Consider the following 24,895-nt stretch of genomic DNA (forward strand, 5'->3'; position numbering starts at 1 on the left):
TCTGTAGCAGTTTTCTCATTCCATTTTAATTCATTTATTCGCCAAGTTTTTAGGAAACATGCCACTTTTCTAGAAAGGATTCGACAAAACTTTCCACTTAAATTTTAATTGCATTATTCCAAGAAATTCTTCCAAATTTTAAAATTGTTGAGACGGAGTTTATTATTCAGAGATACGACTCAACGGCTTTGTTCCATTTCCATGTCTTTATTTATGGTAAATTGAGATTCTTTATGGAAAACTAACAAACAATTTTTCGTAATTATTATAATCGCGACTTTAATTTAACCGAAACAAGTTTGCGGATTCCATTTTCAAAGATGAATCAACCCTTGATGACGGTGACGCCATTTTGTTGCAAATGTCAGTCAAACGTCTATTTTGACACATCGATATAATTTTTACAAAGTTATACAATGAATTCAGTCGCCGAATTATCGGAATCGGACGAAGTTATTGGTACCGTCGAAGAAGATAACGACGATTCCGACAATTTCCAGCCGACGACGTTCACAGAAGCGGAAATAGCTAAAGAAGTATGTCACCTCGCTGGAAATACTACGTTCTGTAAAATAGTGAAAGCCGCTTTGAGAATGGAGAACCTAACCGAGAACCCGAAGAAGACGTTCGCCGATTTGATGTCTTTACCGACTAGACAGTATCTGGATATAACAGTAGTGCCTATTTTGATAAACGCTCTCACTTATTTGGGTAAAGAACGACCCGTCAATCCTATTTTATCTTTAGCTGCTTTTTTGATCAAATACCGGTCCGTTTATGAGAGTAATTATGATCCGGGTTCCCAGGGGACTCCGTCGGCGTCAAAAGGATCTATAACATCAAAATTGTTCTAATTAGATTTGTTAAATTATAATTTTTGTTCAGCAATTTGTGTTTGTATTCAACAAGGTATCATTTGCACTTTTGAAAACACAGATTTTGTCAAAAATCGATTTTATTTATCGTTGTAATCTCCTTCGAAAGCAATACAAGCATTCAAACGCTTCTCTAACTTCTGGATGCCGTGCTTGTAGACGGATTGAGATCAGCGAATAGCTAGTAATCACTGGGGTTCAGATCTGGACTATACGATGGATCAGGAAGCAATTCGTTCGATTTAACCATCGATGACATCGAAACAGTGACGATTTTTACAGTCAAAACGATCCAACAACTCTATATAGTAATAGCTATTGATGGTTTTTCCATTTTGGAGGTAATCGTGGTCCAATATTTCAAAATACTGAAGCGATAACCTTCCCAGCAGACTGTTGTGCCTTTGGACGCTTCGGACGTGGTTCACTGGCTACAGTCCACTCAGATGATGATCTGGAGTGAATTGATGGATACTTGTTTCATCTATTGTTATATATTGACGCAAAAAATGTGATTTATTACGTGTAAACACGGCCAAACATTGCTCCGAATCATCAATTCGTTGTTTTTGATCGACTGTAAGTCAGCGCGGCATCCATTTTGAAAAAGGCTTTTTCGTGGTCAAATATTCATGGATAATTGTATACACAGTGCCTTCCAAAATCTTTAAGGCCTCGACTATCTCATTAAATTCCAATTTATGATTAGATATAATCAATTTAAGTCATTTTTTTGATATTTTCTGGAGTAGCCAATTCAATTGGTCAATCAGAACGTTCACCATCATCGGTGTTTTGTACGACCACGTTCAAATTCACTAAACCAATAACAAATGGTTCTTTTCGATGGATTATTTTTGAAACAATTGCTGAGCTACAGTATTTTTTTCATCGAGAATCAATGATAAATTAACACACGAAATTGTTTTGAAAATAACGAAAGTAGTTTCACTTAAATGGCTGTCACTTTTTACTGACAAATCGAAATGTCATGACATTTTAGAAATAGTGTTTTGAAGGTTGGTACTTCTTAAACGTCATATGAATTTGACAATGGCAACGCCATCTATGTGTCAGTCACACGACGAAGCAACAAAAGTTGATAAAATAGTTTTGAAAATAAATAGCGATGAAACAAAAAAACTGAGGATTGTAAAATAGTCTATAAATACAATTAAAGAAATAGGGAAATATTTATTTGAGAACAAAAATTGTCAAAAACCACGCATTAAACGTCAAAACGACGCATAAATCGTCAAAAACCACGCAAACGACCAAAATCGTCAAAAACCACCAATTAAAAGTCAAAAAACGTCAAAAATGACGCATTAAACGTCAAAACGACGCATTAAACGTCAAAACCACGCAATAAACGTCAAAACGACGCATTAAACGTCAAAACCACGCAATAAACGTCAAAACGACGCATTAAACGACAAAAATCGTCAAAAACCACCAATTAAAAGTCAAAAAATGTCAAAAATTACGCATTAAACGTCAAAACGACGCATTAAACGTCAAAACCACGCAATAAACGTCAAAACGACGCATTGAACGACAAAAATCGTCAAAAATCACCAATTAAAAGTCAAAAAACGTCAAAAATTACGCATTAAACGACAAAACCACGCAATAAACGTCAAAACGACGCATTAAACGTCAAAACCACGCAATAAACGTCAAAACGACGCATTAAACGTCAAAACCACGCAATAAACGTCAAAACGACGCATTAAACGACAAAAATCGTCAAAAACCACCAATTAAAAGCCAAAAAACGTCAAAAATTACGCATTAAACGTCAAAAACGATGCATTAAACGTCAAAACGACGCATTAAACGTCAAAACCACGCAATAAACGTCAAAACCACGCAATAAACGTCAAAACGACGCATTATACGTCAAAACCACGCAATAAACGTCAAAACGACGCATTAAACGTCAAAACCACTCAATAAACGTCAAAACGACGCATTAAACGACAAAAATCGTCAAAAATCACCAATTAAAAGTCAAAAAACGTCAAAAATTACGCATTAAACGTCAAACGTCAAAACGACGCATTAAACGTCAAAACGACGCATTAAACGTCAAAACCACACAATAAACGTCAAAACGACGCATTAAACGTCAAAACCACGCAATAAACGTCAAAACGACGCATTAAACGACAAAAATCGTCAAAAACCACCAATTAAAAGTCAAAAAACGTCAAAAATTACGCATTAAACGTCAAAAATGATGCATTAAATGTTAAAAAACGTCAAAAACCAGGCATTAAACGACAAAAATCGTCAAAAACCAGGCATTAAACGACAAAAATCGACAAAAACCACCAATTAAACGTCAAAAAACGTCAAAAACGATGCATTAAATGTCAAAACCACGAATTAAACATCAAAAAACGTCAAAAACCGCACATTAAACATCAAAACCGCACATTAAACGTCAAAAACGATGCATTAAATGTCAAAACCACGAATTAAACATCAAAAAACGTCAAAAATCACACATTAAACGTCAAAACCGCACATTAAACGTCAAAACCGCACATTAAACGTCAAAAATCGTCAAAAATCACGCATTAAACGACAAAAATCGTAAAAAACCAACAATTAAACGTAAAAAAACGTCAAAAATATGAATTTGAGTAGCAAAGGTTTTCTACATTATACAATTACGATATGAAATGCAAAATCGATTTGGAGAGTTACTTTTTCGAAATTTTATTGTTAATGTTGCGAAAGAGCTTCTCCCCATGGGGTTATTCTCTGCTGTCAGACAAGAAGAAGAGCTAGAAACAAACAATCATGAAAAAAAAACTTGAGTGGCAAAAAATATGACGACAATCAATACAAACAACACAAGAACTTTTAAATAGTAAAGGAAATGAATGCTTCAAATGAAGAAATGATTAAATAGCTCGGTTACGTGAAAAGATAAACTCGAAATTGTCAGTTCAACAATGCAATGGAAACCAGGAGATCGATATAAGTCAAACAACGCTTATAAGTCTGGTAAGGTCAATCAGCATAACTGCGTGAATCCCCACGTCTTATCGAACAATAATTAAACCATTAATCCGAATGACTGCGCCAGTTTCGATGTCCGAAAATTTATTTTTAAAAATCTATTAAACCCAAATTAATTTCACGAGCTAATTAATTACAATAAATTAATTTATTATTTACGACAATCCTATTTATAATAAAATTGATACGTTTTACTTTTATAGAATGTTCCGGATTTTTCTTCACGTAACTTGGGTCCCATTTTTTCACGTAGACGTTTTTTTTTTGAAGTCAAAAACAGATAAAAAAACTTATATAATAATTTTATTCACTTAACTTGATACATCGCATTAAAAAAAAATAAAAGACCACTTATAGTATAGTACATTTGTACATAGTACATTTGTAACTATAGCATGGCCTGTGTTTTATCACAAGAAAAAGAAGAAGAAGAAGAAGAAGAAGAAAAGGACATGTAATTTTTCACTGATGTTTTTCTACCACAGACGTAACATCTTATATTTGAGAAAATTTGGGATGATACGAAAATAAAATTAATGTTTTAGAAACTGACTGAATGTTGTATTATATCGGGTGAACCAAAAATATTTATACACACTCTGCCGGATTTATATCCACTCAATTTCACGACTATTAATTCTTGTATACTGTATTCTGTGGTATTGATTTTGGTTTAAAAATTCACGTGCTTTTTATAAGTGACCTGAGAGAATGTGTAAATCAAAAAATAAGGCCTCTCGTGAGGCCCCCATAGGTCTGAGGCCCGTGGAAATTTGCCAATATATCCCTCTTAGGTTAGGTTAGATTAAGTTAGGTTAGGTTTTCAATTTCCAGAAAAAATAAATGAATTTTTGTAACGAAATGTCTGCAATGTCAAAATGAGGCCTTTCGAGATGCCCCCATAGGTCTGAGGCCCGTGGCAATTTGCCAATATATCCCTCTTAGGTTAGGTTAGATTAAGTTAGGTTAAGTTTTCAATTTCCAGAAAAAATAAATGAATTTTTGTAACGAAATGTCTGCAATGTCAAAATGAGGCCTTTCGAGATGCCCCCATAGGTCTGAGGCCCGTGGCAATTTGCCAATATATCCCTCTTAGGTTAGGTTAGATTAAGTTAGGTTAGGTTTTCAATTTCCAGAAAAAATAAATGAATTTTTGTAACGAAATGTCTGCAATGTCAAAATGAGGCCTTTCGAGATGCCCCCATAGGTCTGAGGCCCGTGGAAATTTGCCAATATATCCCTTTTAGGTTAGGTTAGATTAAGTTAGGTTAGGTTTTCAATTTCCAGAAAAAATAAATGAATTTTTGTAACGAAATGTCTGCAATGTCAAAATGAGGCCTTTCGAGATGCCCCCATAGGTCTGAGGCCCGTGGCAATTTGCCAATATATCCCTCTTAGGTTAGGTTAGATTAAGTTAGGTTAGGTTTTCAATTTCCAGAAAAAATAAATGAATTTTTGTAACGAAATGTCTGCAATGTCAAAATGAGGCCTTTCGAGATGCCCCCATAGGTCTGAGGCCCGTGGCAATTTGCCAATATATCCCTCTTAGGTTAGGTTAGGTTAAGTTAGGTTAAGTTTTCAATTTCCAGAAAAAATAAATGAATTTTTGTAACGAAATGTCTGCAATGTCAAAATGAGGCCTTTCGAGATGCCCCCATAGGTCTGAGGCCCGTGGCAATTTGCCAATATATCCCTCTTAGGTTAGGTTAGATTAAGCTAGGTTAAGTTTTCAATTTCCAGAAAAAATAAATGAATTTTTGTAACGAAATGTCTGCAATGTCAAAATGAGGCCTTTCGAGATGCCCCCATAGGTCTGAGGCTCGTGGAAATTTGCCAATATATCCCTCTTAGGTTAGGTTAGGTTAAGTTAGGTTAAGTTTTCAATTTCCAGAAAAAATAAATGAATTTTTGTAACGAAATGTCTGCAATGTCAAAATGAGGCCTTTCGAGATGCCCCCATAGGTCTGAGGCCCGTGGTAATTTGCCAATATATCCCTCTTAGGTTAGGTTAGATTAAGTTAGGTTAGGTTTTCAATTTCCAGAAAGAATAAATAATATTTTTGTAACGAAATGTCTGCAATGTATCCTCTAGAAATTGATGATTTATTGAATAATTAAAAAAAGTAATAATTAAACATGCTTTTTTAATTATGAACCTTACTATTCAATAATTAATTCATTTTCGTGAAAATATTGTTCAGGGTTGTCAATTATCAATTTCTAGAGGAAACATTGCAGATATTTTTGGTTAAAAAATGAATTTATCCCTTCTGAATAGGAAAAACCTAACCTAACATAACCTAACCTAACCTAACCTAACCTCTTTCTAATATACTAATACATACATTTTAAAAAAGGGACTTTTAGATAAAAATTTAATTGCATTCGACTAGCAGTCGGACAATTTTTGGTCTTAAAAATGATCATCGAATGAATATAATTAAAATAATCGCGAGTTTGAAGTATTTTCAATCCATTACTTCGGGGGGTTTGTGTCTCTCCCTCGTCCATTAGTGAATTGCAGACATTAAAAATAATAGGAACAATAGGAAAACTTGTAATGATGGAACAATAACAATCAAGTGTTCAACTCGAGCATGAATTTTTAACATAGTATCGCTATGAAATCAGCTAAACGGGTTATTCCGGCTAGAAAACTATACACGGAGATAGGTAGTTAATTATTATTAGAGCTAGCGGGTTATGATGGAACCCATTACCGTTAAAATAACTTTTAGGAAAATTAGTTACGTGGTTGTATGGAAAATGGTACATTTTAGTGAACGGCTAGTCTTAATTAACAGTTTCCCGCGATACAATGATGGTGAAAATCCGAAATGAACGTTTGTTAGTGTAAAAGAAATATAACGATACCGTTTTTCCCATACTTCTCACATTAGTCCGGTCAATCTACACATTGGAAGCTAGCGAAACTACCATCAAGCCCATGGGAATAAAATTGACTCAAGGTCAAAGGTCGTAAATAGTTTTTCGCGATTTTCTCCAAATCGGCAGGTTTTATAGTAAAATTACCTCAGACAAAAATTGTAGATCATTAAATTATCTATAAAAAAGGTATCGATAATTTTTTTCCTAAATCTACCGCTTCTGAGATAAAACGATTCAAAAAGTTTATATTCGCTCTAGCACAGAGAGATCAAAATGAATCATGAACCACCCTGTATTTGTGCTGAAATAAAATTAATTAAAACTGATAAAAAACCTATTTAGTTTTATTCCAAATACTGAACCAGAAACGTATAAAGTTGCCGGTTTATGTCTATGTTGGATATTGTCAAATTAGAAAATTAATGACTTAATAATAGCTAGCTAATTTCCTGTTAGTCACTAATGGGGAAAAAACGTATGAATACTGAAAACACATTAAATAAAGAATTACATGCAAATGGATGGTGAAAATGTGGAATCTTGTCAAAAATAATGTGTCGAAAACATCAACAGTAGTCGATTTAATTACCTTATTGATGACTCCTTAATCTATTTTCTAAATATTCAGATGTCTGTCCTATGTAAACCGCATCGTAATAATTATAAAGTAATTGATATATCACTTTCTTTTTTGGGATTTTTGAGATTTTTTTTCCATTTTTATTAGTTGGAATAGATAAATAACACATAATGTCAAAATTCCAATCATACTTTTAGAACTAGAAGGATGTAATATGAAATAGACGTCAAAAACGACACACTATACGTCAAATACCACGCATTTAACGTCAAAAACTAGAAAACCTTGGAAAACCACGCATAAATGTCAAAAGAGACACTCAAAACCTTGAAAAACCACGCATTAAACGTCAAAAACCAGAAAACCTTGGACAACCACGCATAAATGTCAAAAGAGACACTCAAAACCTTGAAAAACCACGCATTCAACGTTAAAAACTAGAAAACCTTGGAAAACCACGCATAAATGTCAAAAGAGACACTCAAAACCTTGAAAAACCACGCATTCAACGTTAAAAACTAGAAAACCTTGGACAACCACGCACAAATGTCAAAAAAGACACTCAAAACCTTGAAAAACCACGCATTCAACGTTAAAAACCAGAAAACCTTGGAAAACCACGCATAAATGTCAAAAGAGACACTCAAAACCTTGAAAAACCACGCATTCAACGTTAAAAACCAGAAAACCTTGGAAAACCACGCATAAATGTCAAAAGAGACATTCAAAACCTTGAAAAACCACGCATTCAACGTTAAAAACCAGAAAACCTTGGAAAACCACGCATAAATGTCAAAAGAGACATTCAAAACCTTGAAAAACCATGCATTAAACGTCAAAAACCACGAATTAAACGTCAAAACGACACACAATACGTCAAAAACCACGCATTAAATATCAAAACTAGAAAATCTTGGAAAACCACGCATAAATGTCAAAAAAGACATTCAAAACCTTGAAAAACCATGCATTAAACGTCAAAAACCACGAATTAAACGTCAAAACGACACACAATACGTCAAAAACCACGCATTAAATATCAAAACTAGAAAATCTTGGAAAACCACGCATAAATGTCAAAAAAGACATTCAAAACCTTGAAAAACCATGCATTAAACGTCAAAAACCACGAATTAAACGTCAAAACGACACACAATACGTCAAAAACCACGCATTAAATATCAAAACTAGAAAATCTTGGAAAACCACGCATAAATGTCAAAAAAGACATTCAAAACCTTGAAAAACCACGCATTAAACGTCAAATACCACGAATTAAACGTCAAAACGACACACAATACGTTAAATACCACGCACTAAACGTCAAAAACTAGAAAACCTTGGAAAACCACGCATAAATGTCAAAAACCACGCATTAAACGTCAAAAACTACGAATTAAACGTCAAAACGACACACAATACGTCAAAAACCACGCATTAAACGTCAAAACTAGAAAACCACGCATTAAACGTCAAAAACCACGAAATAAACGTCAAAAACAACGAATTAAACGTCAAAACGACACACAATACGTCAAAAACCACGCATTAAACGTCAAAAACTAGAAAACCTTGGAAAACCACGCATAAATGTCAAAAAAGACACTCAAAACCTTGAAAAACCACGCATGGAACATCTAAAACGTCTAAAATCACGCATTAAACGCCAAAAAAACGTCGAAAACAACGCATTAAACATCAAAAAACATCGAAAACAACGCGTTAAATATCAAAAAACGTCAAACACAACGCATTGAACATCAAAAAACATCAAAAACCATGCATCAAACATCAAAAAACGTCCAAAATCACGCATTAAACGCCAAAAAAACGTCAAAAATCACGCATTAAACGTCAAAAACCGCACATTAAACGTCTAAACGACGCATTAAACGTCTAAGACGAGGCATTAAACGTCAAAAACCACGCATTAAACGTCAAAACGACGCATTAAACGTCAAAAACGAGACAATACGTCAAAAATGACGCAGTAAGAGTCAAAATGACGCATTAAACGTCAAAAATCACGCATTAAACGTCAAAACAACGCAGTAAACGTCAAAAACGACAGACAAAACCTTAAAAAAACACTTTTAGAATTAAAAGAAACTAATATGAATGGTTGATGAACTCAATTTGAGAAAGATATCTTTTGGGTATACGTTCTATTGAATTGTTATAAAAATTTAATTTGACATGGTTGTTAATTAACAAAAAAGCAATTTGTAGCTAACTTTGGTTATACACCCTATAAATATCGCCCTACAAGATCGGGGTTAAATTGTTTTCGTCTTGGAAAGCCTGCCATCTTTCAAAATATGTTCAGTTATCCCCGAGATGCCATTCACTAAGGAAATATTTCGAAAAATGCATATAACTTGTAAAGTAGTGTTTCCTTAATCATTATCTACACGTTTAATAATTTCATAACCTCAATGTTTCTCTACCTCCCCGAAGAGGTTTTAAATCCCTTTAATAAAATACTACACCCCGATAGACACGTAACAGAGTATAATTTAACTTTTGACAGATAACAGATTAGTGGGTACAATATGCCAGGAAAACGTAAACCCTTCGGACGATGATAGTTGAACAATATGTCCAGAGTGCAAGTTAAGGATTAGATGTTTGGATGAGTAGGAGAAATGAGGGAAACCGTTGACTTGTAATTTAGAAAGTTTGTCAACAGATACGGAAAATTGTTATGTCGAAAACGAAAATTCAGTTTACTAAACTACCTATTAGTAAATACGAGGTTCGGTTATTAAATAACGAGACTTTAGGATTTTATTATAAAAATTATTCAACATTCGAATACTCCCTTTCAATATACTTCCCTCCTCTCGCCAAAAACCTGTCCATACGTTTTTTCCATCGACCAAAGCAGTGCTGGAAGTTTTCTTCGGTCAGTACCTCCAGGATATCTGTCGGTTTTTGCTTTACCGACTCAAATTTGATCTCTTTCAAAGCAGATCTTCGCACAGACTTTTGTCTTGTGTAATTGTGTAAAATTTTACGGCATTACCACGCATTGAACGTCAAAAACGACGCATTAAAAGTCAAAAAATAAAAAACGTCAAAATAACCTATTAGATATCAAAAACCACGCATTAAACGTCAAAATAACCTATTAGATATCAAAAACCACGCATTAAACGTCAAAAACTACTAATGAAACGTCAAAAACCACGAATCAAACGTCAAAAACGACGTATTAAAAGTCAAAAACAACGCATTAGACATTCAAAAACGTCAAAAACCACACATTAAACGTCAAAAATGACGACACACAATACGTCAAAAACCACACATTAAACATCAAGAAACATCAAAAACCACGCATTAAACTTCAAAAAACGAAAAAACCACGCATTAAACGTCAAAAACGACACACAATACGTCAAAAACCACACATTAAACATCAAGAAACATCAAAAACCACGCATTAAACATCAAGAAACATCAAAAACCACGCATTAAACGTCAAAAAACATCAAAAACCACGCATTGAACTTCAAAAACGAAAAAACTACGCATTAAACATCAAAAACGACACACAAAACGTCAAAAACCACGCATTAAACATCAAGAAATATAAAAAACCACGCATTAAACTTCAAAAAACGAAAAAACCACGCATTAAACGTCAAAAACGACCCACAATACGTCAAAAACCACGCATTAAACATCAAGAAACATCAAATACCACATATTAAACATAAAAAAAACGAAAAAACCACGCATTGAACTTCAAAAAACGAAAAAACCACGCATTGAACTTCAAAAAACGAAAAAACCACGCATTAAACGTCAAAAACGACACACAATACGTCAAAAACCACGCATTAAACATCAAGAAACATCAAATACCACACATTAAACATAAAAAAAACGAAAAAACCACGCATTGAACTTCAAAAAACGAAAAAACCACGCATTGAACTTCAAAAAACGAAAAAACCACGCATTAAACGTCAAAAACGACACACAATACGTCAAAAACCACGCATTAAACATCAAGAAACATCAAATACCACACATTAAACATAAAAAAACGTCAAAAACAACGCATTAAATTTCAAAAAACGTCAAAAACCATTAATTAAACGTCAAAAACCACGCATTAAACATCAAGAAACATCAAAAACCACGCATTAAACTTCAAAAAACGAAAAAACCACGCATTGAACTTCAAAAAACGAAAAAACCACGCATTGAACTTCAAAAAATGAAAAAACCACGCATTAAACGTCAAAAACGACCCACAATACGTCAAAAACCACGCATTAAACATCAAGAAACATCAAATACCACACATTAAACATAAAAAAACGAAAAAAACCACGCATTGAACTTCAAAAAACGAAAAAACCACGCATTGAACTTCAAAAAACGAAAAAACCACGCATTAAACGTCAAAAACGACACACAATACGTCAAAAACCACGCATTAAACATCAAGAAACATCAAATACCACACATTAAACATAAAAAAACGTCAAAAACAACGCATTAAATTTCAAAAAACGTCAAAAACAACGCATTAAATTTCAAAAAACGTCAAAAACCATTAATTAAACGTCAAAAACCACGCATTAAACATCAAGAAACATCAAAAACCACGCATTAAACTTCAAAAAACGAAAAAACTACGCATTAAACGTCAAAAACCACGCATTAAACGTCAAAAAATATCAAAAACCACGCATTAAACCTCAAAAAACGAAAAAACCACGCATTAAACCTCAAAAAACGAAAAAACCACGCATTAAACTTGAAAAAACGAAAAAACCATGCATTGAACTTCAAAAAATGAAAAAACCACGCATTAAACGTCAAAAAACGAAAAAACTATGCATTAAACGTCAAAAACCACGCATTAAACGTCAAAAAATATCAAAAACCACGCATTAAACCTCAAAAAACGAAAAAACCACGCATTAAACTTCAAAAAACGAAAAAACCATGCATTGAACTTCAAAAAACGAAAAAACCACGCATTAAACGTCAAAAAACGAAAAAACTACGCATTAAACGTCAAAAACTACGCATTAAACGTCAAAAAATATCAAAAACCACGCATTAAACCTCAAAAAATGAAAAAACCACGCATTAAACTTCAAAAAACGAAAAACCATGCATTGAACTTCAAAAAACGAAAAAACCACGCATTAAACTTCAAAAAAACGAAAAAACTACGCATTAAACGTCAAAAACCACGCATTAAACGTCAAAAAATATCAAAAACCACGCATTAAACCTCAAAAAACGAAAAAACCACGCATTAAACTTCAAAAAACGAAAAAAACCATGCATTGAACTTCAAAAAACGAAAAAACCACGCATTAAACTTCAAAAAAAGAAAAAACTACGCATTAAACGTCAAAAACCACGCATTAAACGTCAAAAAATATCAAAAACCACGCATTAAACCTCAAAAAACGAAAAAAACCACGCATTAAACTTCAAAAAACGAAAAAACCACGCATTAAACTTCAAAAAACGAAAAAACTATGCATTGAACTTCAAAAAACGAAAAAACCACGCATTAAACTTCAAAAAACGAAAAAACTACGCATTAAACGTCAAAAACCACGCATTAAACGTCAAAAAATATCAAAAACCACGCATTAAACCTCAAAAAACGAAAAAACCACGCATTTAACTTCAAAAAACGAAAAAACTACGCATTAAACGTCAAAAAACATCAAAAACCACGCATTAAACGTCAAAAACGACACACAATACGTCAAAAACCACGCATTAAACATCAAGAAACATCAAATACCACACATTAAACATAAAAAAACGTCAAAAACAACGCATTAAATTTCAAAAAACGTCAAAAACCATTAATTAAACGTCAAAAACCACGCATTAAACATCAAGAAACATCAAAAACCACGCATTAAACTTCAAAAAACGAAAAAACTACGCATTAAACGTCAAAAACCACGCATTAAACGTCAAAAAATATCAAAAACCACGCATTAAACTTCAAAAAACGAAAAAACTACGCATTAAACGTGAAAATACATCAACAACAACGCATTAGACATTAAAAAACGTCAAAAACCACACATTAAACGTCAAAAATCACCAATTAAACGTCAAAAAATGTCAAAAACGACACACAATACGTCAAAAACCACGCATTAAACGTCAAAAAATATCAAAAACCACGCATTAAACTTCAAAAAACGAAAAAACTACGCATTAAACGTGAAAATACATCAACAACAACGCATTAGACATTAAAAAACGTCAAAAACCACACATTAAACGTCAAAAATCACCAATTAAACGTCAAAAAATGTCAAAAACGACACACAATACGTCAAAAACCACGCATTAAACGTCAAAAAATATCAAAAACCACGCATTAAACTTCAAAAAACGAAAAAACTACGCATTAAACGTGAAAATACATCAACAACAACGCATTAGACATTAAAAAACGTCAAAAACCACACATTAAACGTCAAAAATCACCAATTAAACGTCAAAAAATGTCAAAAACGACACACAATACGTCAAAAACCACGCATTAAACGTCAAAAAACGTCAAAAACCACGCTTTAAACTTCAAAAACTTGGTATCAGATTTTCTAGAACTTTTCGACATATATCGCCGAGTACAGACTAATTTTGTCCCTTTAAGAAGTAGGAGAATTTATTTAGGAAAACGTGAAGATCTTTGGCGTTTCATTTAGGATTTTCTCAACTACAAAATCTGCAATTTGCCCATTTAAGTGAAGCCAATCAACGCGTTGATAACCATTTTAAAGATAGAAAAAAAGTCTGGAAAGCTCCTAATTAACTCAAACTTTACTTCTGAGTTAGTCGGGTTTCAGTCAGTTTGACGTTTGTGCAATGACGTGTCACTTATCAGTTGTCACTTTTGACTTTAATTTCTTTTCAGTTGCTCCATATTTATTGGGCTTAAGTGTATCCCAGAAGGATGTAACTTCATTTTACGTTGGAACAATTTCCATTATGGAAATGAATAAATGACACACATACGAGGCCAATCAGAAAGTCGCACCAAAGGTACGTGGCCAAATTTGGGTTATTTTTCAATTTCGTCGTCGTAGCTGGCGTGTAAAGTTTTCCGGTAAAGTAGAAATCAGTTCGGCAAAACATCTTTCTGATTGGCTTGGAATGTGCAAAAATTTATGACAATCCTTGTATATCTACACGAAAAAATTCATAGTTGTTATTGAATATTTTTTTGCGAACCCTATATAAATAGAAACATGTATTATCAAGTTACGTTGTTTTATGAACACACTGTATTGATCACATTTACAAGGTGATTGAATATAATCAAGAAATTATCCTGATGATTAAGTAAAGTTGATGATATTCATGAAACAAGTGAGTCTCGAATTTAATCAAGAGTGAAAGGGGTTAAAAAACACCCTCACGTCGCCCGTAATTTCGTTATTTGAGCACACAAGTTTCAATAGTTATCTACAAAGTAGATGGAGCGAATTTTTACGTAGATGCCTCCTCTGAGAATAGGAGGTAATTTCTTTTTAGGGTGGGAATTATTGGGGTGCCGCGCTAGCGCTACTCCCCGACAATCCTCTAAACGGCCATCAATCAAAGTTAGAAGCAAAGGGCACGACGTCTGGGGGTCTAAAGACTATCCCTAAATAAAGGGACATCAAATTATTTTCACATGAATAGAATGTGTAAAAAAATCTTATATATTTGTTTCGAATTAGGAAGGTGTTGAGTTAGAAGATATATAAAGGGTGCAAGTTTTGATAAATCATCGATTTACGTCCTCAATTATTATTTATATGGCGTTAAGGAAACGAATTGTACGAATTAATACTTATAATCTGATTTATTAGCTGATGATCGGTAGGTCGTTTCTTTTTAAAGACATTTCTTTATCACGAAATCACAAACACACACACACACACACACACACACACACACACATTACTTTAAAATAGTATAGTAAAAAAAGCGGACGATAGTACAGTTGAATTACGCAAAAAAAGAATCTCTGGCATTTGGAGGCTATTTTGAAATAGATAAAAAATGAGATAAAAAAATTCTAATCATTATTTTGAATATAAAAGTTGATAAATTGTTGCAATGGGACGTATTAGTTTATTTAAGAAGATCGACAAAAACAATGGTATAAGAGGATTCGGTCTTGTCAAACGTCAAAAACGATGAATGAAACAGTATACGTCACACGTCAAAAAATAGTCACTTAAAACATAACACGTCGTAAACGACGCATTAAACGTCAAAAACGACGCATTATACGTCAAAAACGACAAATAAAACATCAACAATGCATTAAAGCATCAAAAAATGTCAAAAACAACGCATTAAACATCAGAAAACATCGAAAACCACGCATAAAAACATCAAAGACCACGCATTAAACGTAAAAAAAATGACAAAAACCACGCATTAAACGTCGAAAAACGTTAAAAACAACGCATTACACATAAAAAATACCAAATACCACGCATTAATTGTCAAAAACTACTAATTAATCGTCAAAAACCACGCATTAAACGTCAAAAAACGTCAAAAAAAACACATTAAACGTCAAAAAACTTCTAAAAACGTCAAAACCATGCATTAAATGTCAAATACCACGCATTAATTGTCAAAAACCACTAATTAATCGTCAAAAACCACGCATTAAACGTCAAAAAACACACATTAAACGTCGAAAAACTTCAAAAAACGTCAAAAACCACGCATTAAACATCAAAAAACACACATTAAACGTCAAAAAACTTCAAAAAACGTCAAAAACCATGCATTAAACGTCAAATACCACGCATTAAATGTCAAAAAACGTCAAAAAACGCACATAAACGTCAAAAAACTTCGCAAACAACGCATTAAACATAAAAAACATCAACAACCACACATTAAACGTCAAAAAACGTCAAAAACCATGTATTAAACGTCAAATACCACGCATTAATCGTCAATAAACGTTAAAAACAACGCATTACACATAAAAAACATCAAAAAACACACATTAAACGTCAAAAAGCTTCTAAAAACGTCAAAACCATGCATTAAATATCAAATACCACGCATTAAATGTCAAAAAACGTCAAAAAACGCACATAAACGTCAAAAAACTTCGCAAACAACGCATTAAACATAAAAAACATCAAAAAATACACATTAAACGTCAAAAAGCTTCTAAAAACGTCAAAACCATGCATTAAACGTCAAATACCACGCATTAAATGTCAAAAAACGTCAAAAAACGCACATAAACGTCAAAAAACTTCGCAAACAACGCATTAAACATAAAAAACATCAACAACCACACATTAAACGTCAAAAAATGTCAAAAACCACCAATTAAACGTCAAAAAACGTCAAAAACCATGCATTAAACGTCAAATACCACGCATTAATCGTCAATAAACGTTAAAAACAACGCATTACACATAAAAAACATCAAAAAACACACATTAAACGTCAAAAAACTTCTAAAAACGTCAAAACCATGCATTAAATGTCAAATACCACGCATTAATTGTCAAAAACTACTAATTAATCGTCAAAAACCACGCATTAAACGTCAAAAAACACACATTAAACGTCGAAAAACTTCAAAAAACGTCAAAAACCATGCATTAAACGTCAAAAACCATGCATTAAACGTCAAATACCACGCATTAATCGTCAATAAACGTTAAAAACAACGCATTACACATAAAAAACATCAAAAAACACACATTAAACGTCAAAAAACGTCAAAAACCACGAATTAAATGTCAAAAACAACGCATCAACAATGTATTCCACCACTTAGGAATAATGGAATAAAATAATTTATTTAGGATTTCGATTCAAAATGTTGTTTGTGATCTCGGCAGCACATCTTCTTGTTATACTTTCAACCGAGATGTCCAATGTGCGATTTCTACCTAGATTTGTGAAAGAAGCTTCTCGCGAATTCTCAAACGGAAACACAGAAAATTCTGTAAACGAAAAAAAAAAAATTGTAGTTGCCTCCTTGTTCAAAAGATTCTTCATTTAGATCACCATCTTATAAACGTCTTTTTTTATAATTTTTTCAGCATTTCTTTGCTCCAATCGACACGAATGTTTTTGGTTTTCTTGGGTTGAATTCAAATTAAAAAAGAACTAGAACTTTTGACAATGTAATTGAAAAACAACTACTGATATATAATCAATATAGAAAAAAATAAATAGGTACATAAATCAATACATAAACGGTGAGTCAATTGTTGTTGTCTTGTGTTTGACAATCCAAATGTCACTTCTATGACAACACGTTCTGAGTACGTTCACCATTAATGTCAAACGTCATGTTGTCAACGTCACGTTTGACATATTTACATCAGTGTTGCCATATCTCGAAACTTAAACAGCAACCTATTATTTTCCTTCTCCATATTAGGATCTTTTGAATTATTTTCAATCGTACGTGAAAACTAAGTACACTTTTTTCTTATTTTGAAAGTTTTTAACGACAAAAACTGAGTTTGTTTAGGTTTATCGGTTGTTGTTGTAGTACTTTGCTTTATCTCGAAACAATTTGTTGAAACCTGTGGAAACCACAACTAGAATTATCAGAAAATCCAAGTTAATGGGAATTGATGTTTTACGCGTTAAGTTTATGCTGTAAGTAAATTAAGTTCCCGAACTAATTTATAAGGAGGATTATAGCAAACTTATTTTGAAAACTATAATACAAATATTAAATAATTTTCACGCGGGCGACTTTTGACAACAAAAATTTCGATTAAGAAAAACAATACAGAGTCGAAATAAATTTATTGAAAAAAACCGGTCGTGCAGAACGCGTCGGCAACAGAGCCCGTTTCTTAGAAATTCTGGTACGTCTTTTAAATTGTTGAACGATTTAATAAACATAGTTTCCTACCTCGAATTCGTATGCAGATATGGGGCAACAAAAAAAACTTTTTGAAAGTTTCTTTAATCTTTTTATATCGTTGGATATTGAAAAGCAGGAATTATTTTTTTATCTCACGTAGCATAACTTCTAAAATATATATTTTCAGTTTTCCACTCCATAAACTTTTAACAGACCTACAACCTTCACCCAACCATGAAATTCCATAATAAAAAAATCGATCGAATTCTACTAAATTTTTTTTTTTTTTTTTTATTTTGTATTTGAAACGATGATAATATTTTATATTCCGCATGTAAATACAAATAGTGCTTTAAAATAATATTTTTCTGTACCTGCTCATACCGGGTTATACAAAAGTGTGGTTAAAACTATTAATAAAATGGTAATAAAACTTTTAAAATGTAAGAGACTTTCGTGAGAGGACCAGGTCTATATCTAATAGTTTTTGTAGTCTATAAGTGAAACTTTGAGGTTAGGAAATCAATTTGAAGTGAAACTTTAAGGTCTAGGAAACCAAGCATTAAACATCAAAAAACATCAAAAACAACGCATTAAACGTCAAAAACGTCAATAACCACGAATTAAACGTCAAAAACCTTGAAAAACCACGCATTAAACGTCAAAAACCTTGAAAAACCACGCATTAAATGTCAAAAACAACGCATTAAATGTCAAAAACCACGAATTAAACGTCAAAAACCTTGAAAAACCACGCATTAATCGTTAAAAAATGTCAAAAACAACGCATTAAACGTCAAAAAATGTCAAAAACCACGAATTAAACGTCAAAAACCTTGAAAAACCACGCATTAAACGTTAAAAAATGTCAAAAACCACGAATTAAACGTCAAAAACCTTGAAAAACCACGCATTAAACGTTAAAAAATGTCAAAAACCACGCATTAAACGTCAAAAACCTTGAAAAACCAAGCATTTAACGTTAAAAAATGTCAAAAACAACGCATTAAACGTCAAAAAATGTCAAAAAACACGAATTAAACGTCAAAAACCTTGAAAAACCACGAATTAAACGTCAAAAACCTTGAAACACCACGCATTAAACGTTAAAAAATGTCAAAAACCACGGATTAAACGTCAAAAAATGTAAAAAACAACGCATTAGACATCAAAAAACGTCAAAAACCACACATAAAACATCAAAAACCAAGCATTAAACATCAAAAAACGTCAAAAACTACGAATTAAACGTCGAAAACCTTGAAAAACCACGAATTAAAGTCAAAAACCTTGAAAAACCATGCATTAAACGTCAAAAAACGTCAAAAACCATGAATTACACGCAAAAACCTTGAAAAACCACGCATTAAACGTCAAAAACCTTGAAAAACCACGCATTAAACGTCAAAAACCTTGAAAAACCACGCATTAAACGTCAAAAACGTCAATAACCACGAATTAAACGTCAAAAACCTTGAAAAACCACGCATTAAACGTCAAAAACCTTGAAAAACCACGCATTAAATGTCAAAAAATGTCAAAACCAACGCATTAAATGTCAAAAACCACGAATTAGACGTCAAAAATCTTGAAAAACCACGCATTAAACGTTGAAAAATGTCAAAAACCACGAATTAAACGTCAAAAACCTTGAAAAACCACGCATTAAACGTCAAAAACCTTGAAAAACCAAGCATTAAACGTTAAAAAATGTCAAAAACAACGCATTAAACGTCAAAAAATGTCAAAAACCACGAATTAAACGTCAAAAACCTTGAAAAACCACGCATTAAACGTTAAAAAATGTCAAAAACAACGCATTAAACGTCAAAAAATGTCAAAAACCACGAATTAAACGTCAAAAACCTTGAAAAACCACGCATTAAACTAATTTAAAGTGAAACTTTAAGGTTAGGAAACCAATTTGAAATGCAATTTGGGCATTTTAGCCAGATTTGTTTTCTGCTTCACTTTTTCAACGTTTAAGGAGTAAAGTATAGCATTTGAATCACTTGAGCATCCGTGCTATCAGTTCCAAAAGAAATTTCTTGATCTAACCAGTAATTCATGAAGCAATCAACATTCGACAACTTTTGACTATTCCCAGTCAATCGATTTTCACATGACTTGTTCGATGGGGGTTTCAGTTTTGTCGACAATCATACAAGTTGATTTTTTTAATGTTAACTATTTTTCTAATATCAACTAACTAACATTATTTGATATTGTATAGTTTCGACGAGAAGCGCAGCGCAGATTGTTTAGTGGGGGCTTTTGTGGAGAGTAGACGTAGAAAAGGAGTGGAATGCTCAAACTTCGTCAATAAAACCTTTTTTATAGCCGTTAGGTAGGAAACCACCCTTATAAATATGGTAGATTGGGGTAGTTTACCAATAAATCCAATATAAACATTATAAATTATTGTTTTTTTTTGCGTTACGGTTTATTAAAACGACTAAACAAAAATGTTCGAAATCAAGTTCAAAACTGGCGCAGTCGGAAAGATAATTTTAATTAATGCAAAATTTAGGGAACGATAAATATTTTCCACGTCGGCTCGCCCTTTTTAATACAGAAAATTTCAAATTCCGTTGTATGCACTATCTAAGGAAACAACAAATCATCACCGGAAATACGTTTTCGTAACAAACAATAAAAAGGACTTTAAGGAGAAATTATTTAGTTTTATATCGTTTCCCATTTTCCGGCTATTCATAAATTTTCGTACGCGTCATCCCGATTATTTCGAAAAATAAGCAAAAGCGCAACAGCCAAAATGACATTTTCCCCCCATCTTCTTAAATTTTATTTATTACAAAGCTTTTCAAATAAACGATTCATACTTAAATTATATAATTCTCAAGCATCAGTACTGATATAAAATTGTTTATACCGGTTGAAAACGAATTAAACGCGGATTGCGGATGTAGCATATTTATAACAACCACATTAAATTTGAAATCAAGCCCATACAACGTTTTCAGCTTATCTGGAGACATTTTAAAACAAATTTATGCAAGCCGAAACAGTCGAAACAAGAAAGCAGAGCAGCAAGTGGGCTCTGAATTACCCATTCTGTTTCCCATTACCATTCCAGACCACTTGATTTTCATGTTGATTGCAACGATTAAGAAATAAAAACGAAATTGGGTTTTTTTCCAGCTTATTTGGGACAATTTATAAACGTCGGGATTGTGGAGAATGATTTGTTACTTTATTTTAAACGAAAAATATTACTTATTACAACTATTTATTTGTCCAGAATATTTATTCATCAAAGGGATTGAATAGATGATTATCTGGTCTCAAGGTATCGATAAAAACATCCAATGAGTTGTCACCATTGTTTATAACGAAGAAATACAGACCTGCCAAGACCAGCATCGCTGTGGTTGACCAAACGACGTGACGATTCCAGAAACGTTGAAGGAAATCCACTGGATGATCGTCGACTGAAAAATCACGAACTAGAAGACATAATAATGGAACAAAAACAGCGTCGAATGTTTGACAAAATTAAAACTAAATTATAGCGCCGTTCCACAACTATGGATGCATCGTAGGTCCATCGTTTCAATCAAAATAATGGACTCTAAGCTCCAAAGAAGATAAAGATCGTTCCATTAAATACCTGCGAGGACCAGCATCGCTGTGGTTGACCAAACGAAGTGACGATTCAAGAAACGTTGAAGGAAATCCACTGGATGATCGTCGACTGAAAGATCGCGAGCTAAAAGACATAATAATGGAATAAAAACAGCGTCGAATGTTTGACAAAATTAAAACTAAATTATAGCGCCGTTCCACAACTATGGATGCATCGTAGGTCCATCGTTTCAATCAAAATAATGGACTCTAAGCTCCAAAGAAGATAAAAAGATCGTTCCATTAAATACCTGCAATGACCAGCATCGCTGTGGTTGACCAAACGACGTGACGATTCCAGAAACGTTGAAGGAAATCCACTGGATGATCGTCGACTGAAAGATCGCGAGCTAAAAGACATAATAATGGAACAAAAACAGCGTCGAATGTTTGACAAAATTAAAACTAAATTATAGTGCCGTTCCACAACTATGGATGCATCGTAGGTCCATCGTTTCAATCAAAATAATGGACTCTAAGCTCCAAAGAAGATAAAGATCGTTCCATTAAATACCTGCGAGGACCAGCATCGCTGTGGTTGACCAAACGAAGTGACGATTCAAGAAACGTTGAAGGAAATCCACTGGATGATCGTCGACTGAAAGATCGCGAGCTAAAAGACATAATAATGGAATAAAAACAGCGTCGAATGTTTGACAAAATTAAAACTAAATTATAGCGCCGTTCCACAACTATGGATGCATCGTAGGTCCATCGTTTCAATCAAAATAATGGACTCTAAGCTCCAAAGAAGATAAAGATCGTTCCATTAAATACCTGCGAGGACCAGCATCGCTGTGGTTGACCAAACGACGTGACGATTCCAGAAACGTTGAAGGAAATCCACTGGATGATCGTCGACTGAAAAATCACGAACTAGAAGACATAATAATGGAACAAAAACAGCGTCGAATGTTTGACAAAATTAAAACTAAATTATAGCGCCGTTCCACAACTATGGATGCATCGTAGGTCCATCGTTTCAATCAAAATAATGGACTCTAAGCTCCAAAGAAGATAAAGATCGTTCCATTAAATACCTGTAATGACCAGCATCGCTGTGGTTGACCAAACGACGTGACGATTCCAGAAACGTTGAAGGAAATCCACTGGATGATCGTCGACTGAAAAATCACGAACTAGAAGACATAATAATGGAACAAAAACAGCGTCGAATGTTTGACAAAATTAAAACTAAATTATAGCGCCGTTCCACAACTATGGATGCATCGTAGGTCCATCGTTTCAATCAAAATAATGGACTCTAAGCTCCAAAGAAGATAAAGATCGTTCCATTAAATACCTGCGAGGACCAGCATCGCTGTGGTTGACCAAACGACGTGACGATTCCAGAAACGTTGAAGGAAATCCATTGGATGATCGTCGACTGAAAAATCACGAACTAGAAGACATAATAATGGAACAAAAACAGCGTCGAATGTTTGACAAAATTAAAACTAAATTATAGCGCCGTTCCACAACTATGGATGCATCGTAGGTCCATCGTTTCAATCAAAATAATGGACTCTAAGCTCCAAAGAAGATAAAGATCGTTCCATTAAATACCTGCGAGGACCAGCATCGCTGTGGTTGACCAAACGACGTGACGATTCCAGAAACGTTGAAGGAAATCCATTGGATGATCGTCGACTGAAAAATCACGAACTAGAAGACATAATAATGGAACAAAAACAGCGTCGAATGTTTGACAAAATTAAAACTAAATTATAGCGCCGTTCCACAACTATGGATGCATCGTAGGTCCATCGTTTCAATCAAAATAATGGACTCTAAGCTCCAAAGAAGATAAAGATCGTTCCATTAAATACCTGCGAGGACCAGCATCGCTGTGGTTGACCAAACGACGTGACGATTCCAGAAACGTTGAAGGAAATCCACTGGATGATCGTCGACTGAAAGATCGCGAGCTAAAAGACATAATAATGGAACAAAAACAGCGTCGAATGTTTGACAAAATTAAAACTAAATTATAGTGCCGTTCCACAACTATGGATGCATCGTAGGTCCATCGTTTCAATCAAAATAATGGACTCTAAGCTCCAAAGAAGATAAAGATCGTTCCATTAAATACCTGCGAGGACCAGCATCGCTGTGGTTGACCAAACGAAGTGACGATTCAAGAAACGTTGAAGGAAATCCACTGGATGATCGTCGACTGAAAGATCGCGAGCTAAAAGACATAATAATGGAATAAAAACAGCGTCGAATGTTTGACAAAATTAAAACTAAATTATAGCGCCGTTCCACAACTATGGATGCATCGTAGGTCCATCGTTTCAATCAAAATAATGGACTCTAAGCTCCAAAGAAGATAAAGATCGTTCCATTAAATACCTGCGAGGACCAGCATCGCTGTGGTTGACCAAACGACGTGACGATTCCAGAAACGTTGAAGGAAATCCACTGGATGATCGTCGACTGAAAAATCACGAACTAGAAGACATAATAATGGAACAAAAACAGCGTCGAATGTTTGACAAAATTAAAACTAAATTATAGCGCCGTTCCACAACTATGGATGCATCGTAGGTCCATCGTTTCAATCAAAATAATGGACTCTAAGCTCCAAAGAAGATAAAGATCGTTCCATTAAATACCTGCAATGACCAGCATCGCTGTGGTTGACCAAACGACGTGACGATTCCAGAAACGTTGAAGGAAATCCACTGGATGATCGTCGACTGAAAAATCACGAACTAGAAGACATAATAATGGAACAAAAACAGCGTCGAATGTTTGACAAAATTAAAACTAAATTATAGCGCCGTTCCACAACTATGGATGCATCGTAGGTCCATCGTTTCAATCAAAATAATGGACTCTAAGCTCCAAAGAAGATAAAGATCGTTCCATTAAATACCTGCGAGGACCAGCATCGCTGTGGTTGACCAAACGACGTGACGATTCCAGAAACGTTGAAGGAAATCCATTGGATGATCGTCGACTGAAAAATCACGAACTAGAAGACATAATAATGGAACAAAA

At 33.7% G+C, this 24,895-nt stretch overlaps 2 protein-coding genes across 2 annotated transcripts in view; both read left to right on the top strand.

The window, feature by feature from the left end:
- The first annotated feature begins 416 nt into the window (after positions 1–416).
- On the top strand, positions 417–854 carry LOC130446829 (uncharacterized). The gene has a single exon (XM_056783315.1). The coding sequence runs from the start codon at positions 417–419 to the stop codon at positions 852–854; it is 438 nt and encodes a 145-aa protein (XP_056639293.1).
- A 3,449-nt stretch (positions 855–4,303) lies between these two features.
- The window catches only part of LOC130446830 (uncharacterized PPE family protein PPE62-like), a 70,030-nt gene continuing 49,438 nt past the window's right edge, over positions 4,304–24,895 (top strand). Inside the window, exon 1 of the mRNA XM_056783316.1 lies at positions 4,304–4,362. Within this exon, the coding sequence (XP_056639294.1) occupies positions 4,304–4,362 (59 nt within the window). The remainder of the gene's footprint in view (positions 4,363–24,895) is intronic.

The sequence above is a fragment of the Diorhabda sublineata genome, chromosome 7 (genome assembly GCF_026230105.1).
Source record: "Diorhabda sublineata isolate icDioSubl1.1 chromosome 7, icDioSubl1.1, whole genome shotgun sequence".
In the NCBI taxonomy this organism is placed as follows: Eukaryota; Metazoa; Arthropoda; class Insecta; order Coleoptera; family Chrysomelidae; genus Diorhabda; species Diorhabda sublineata.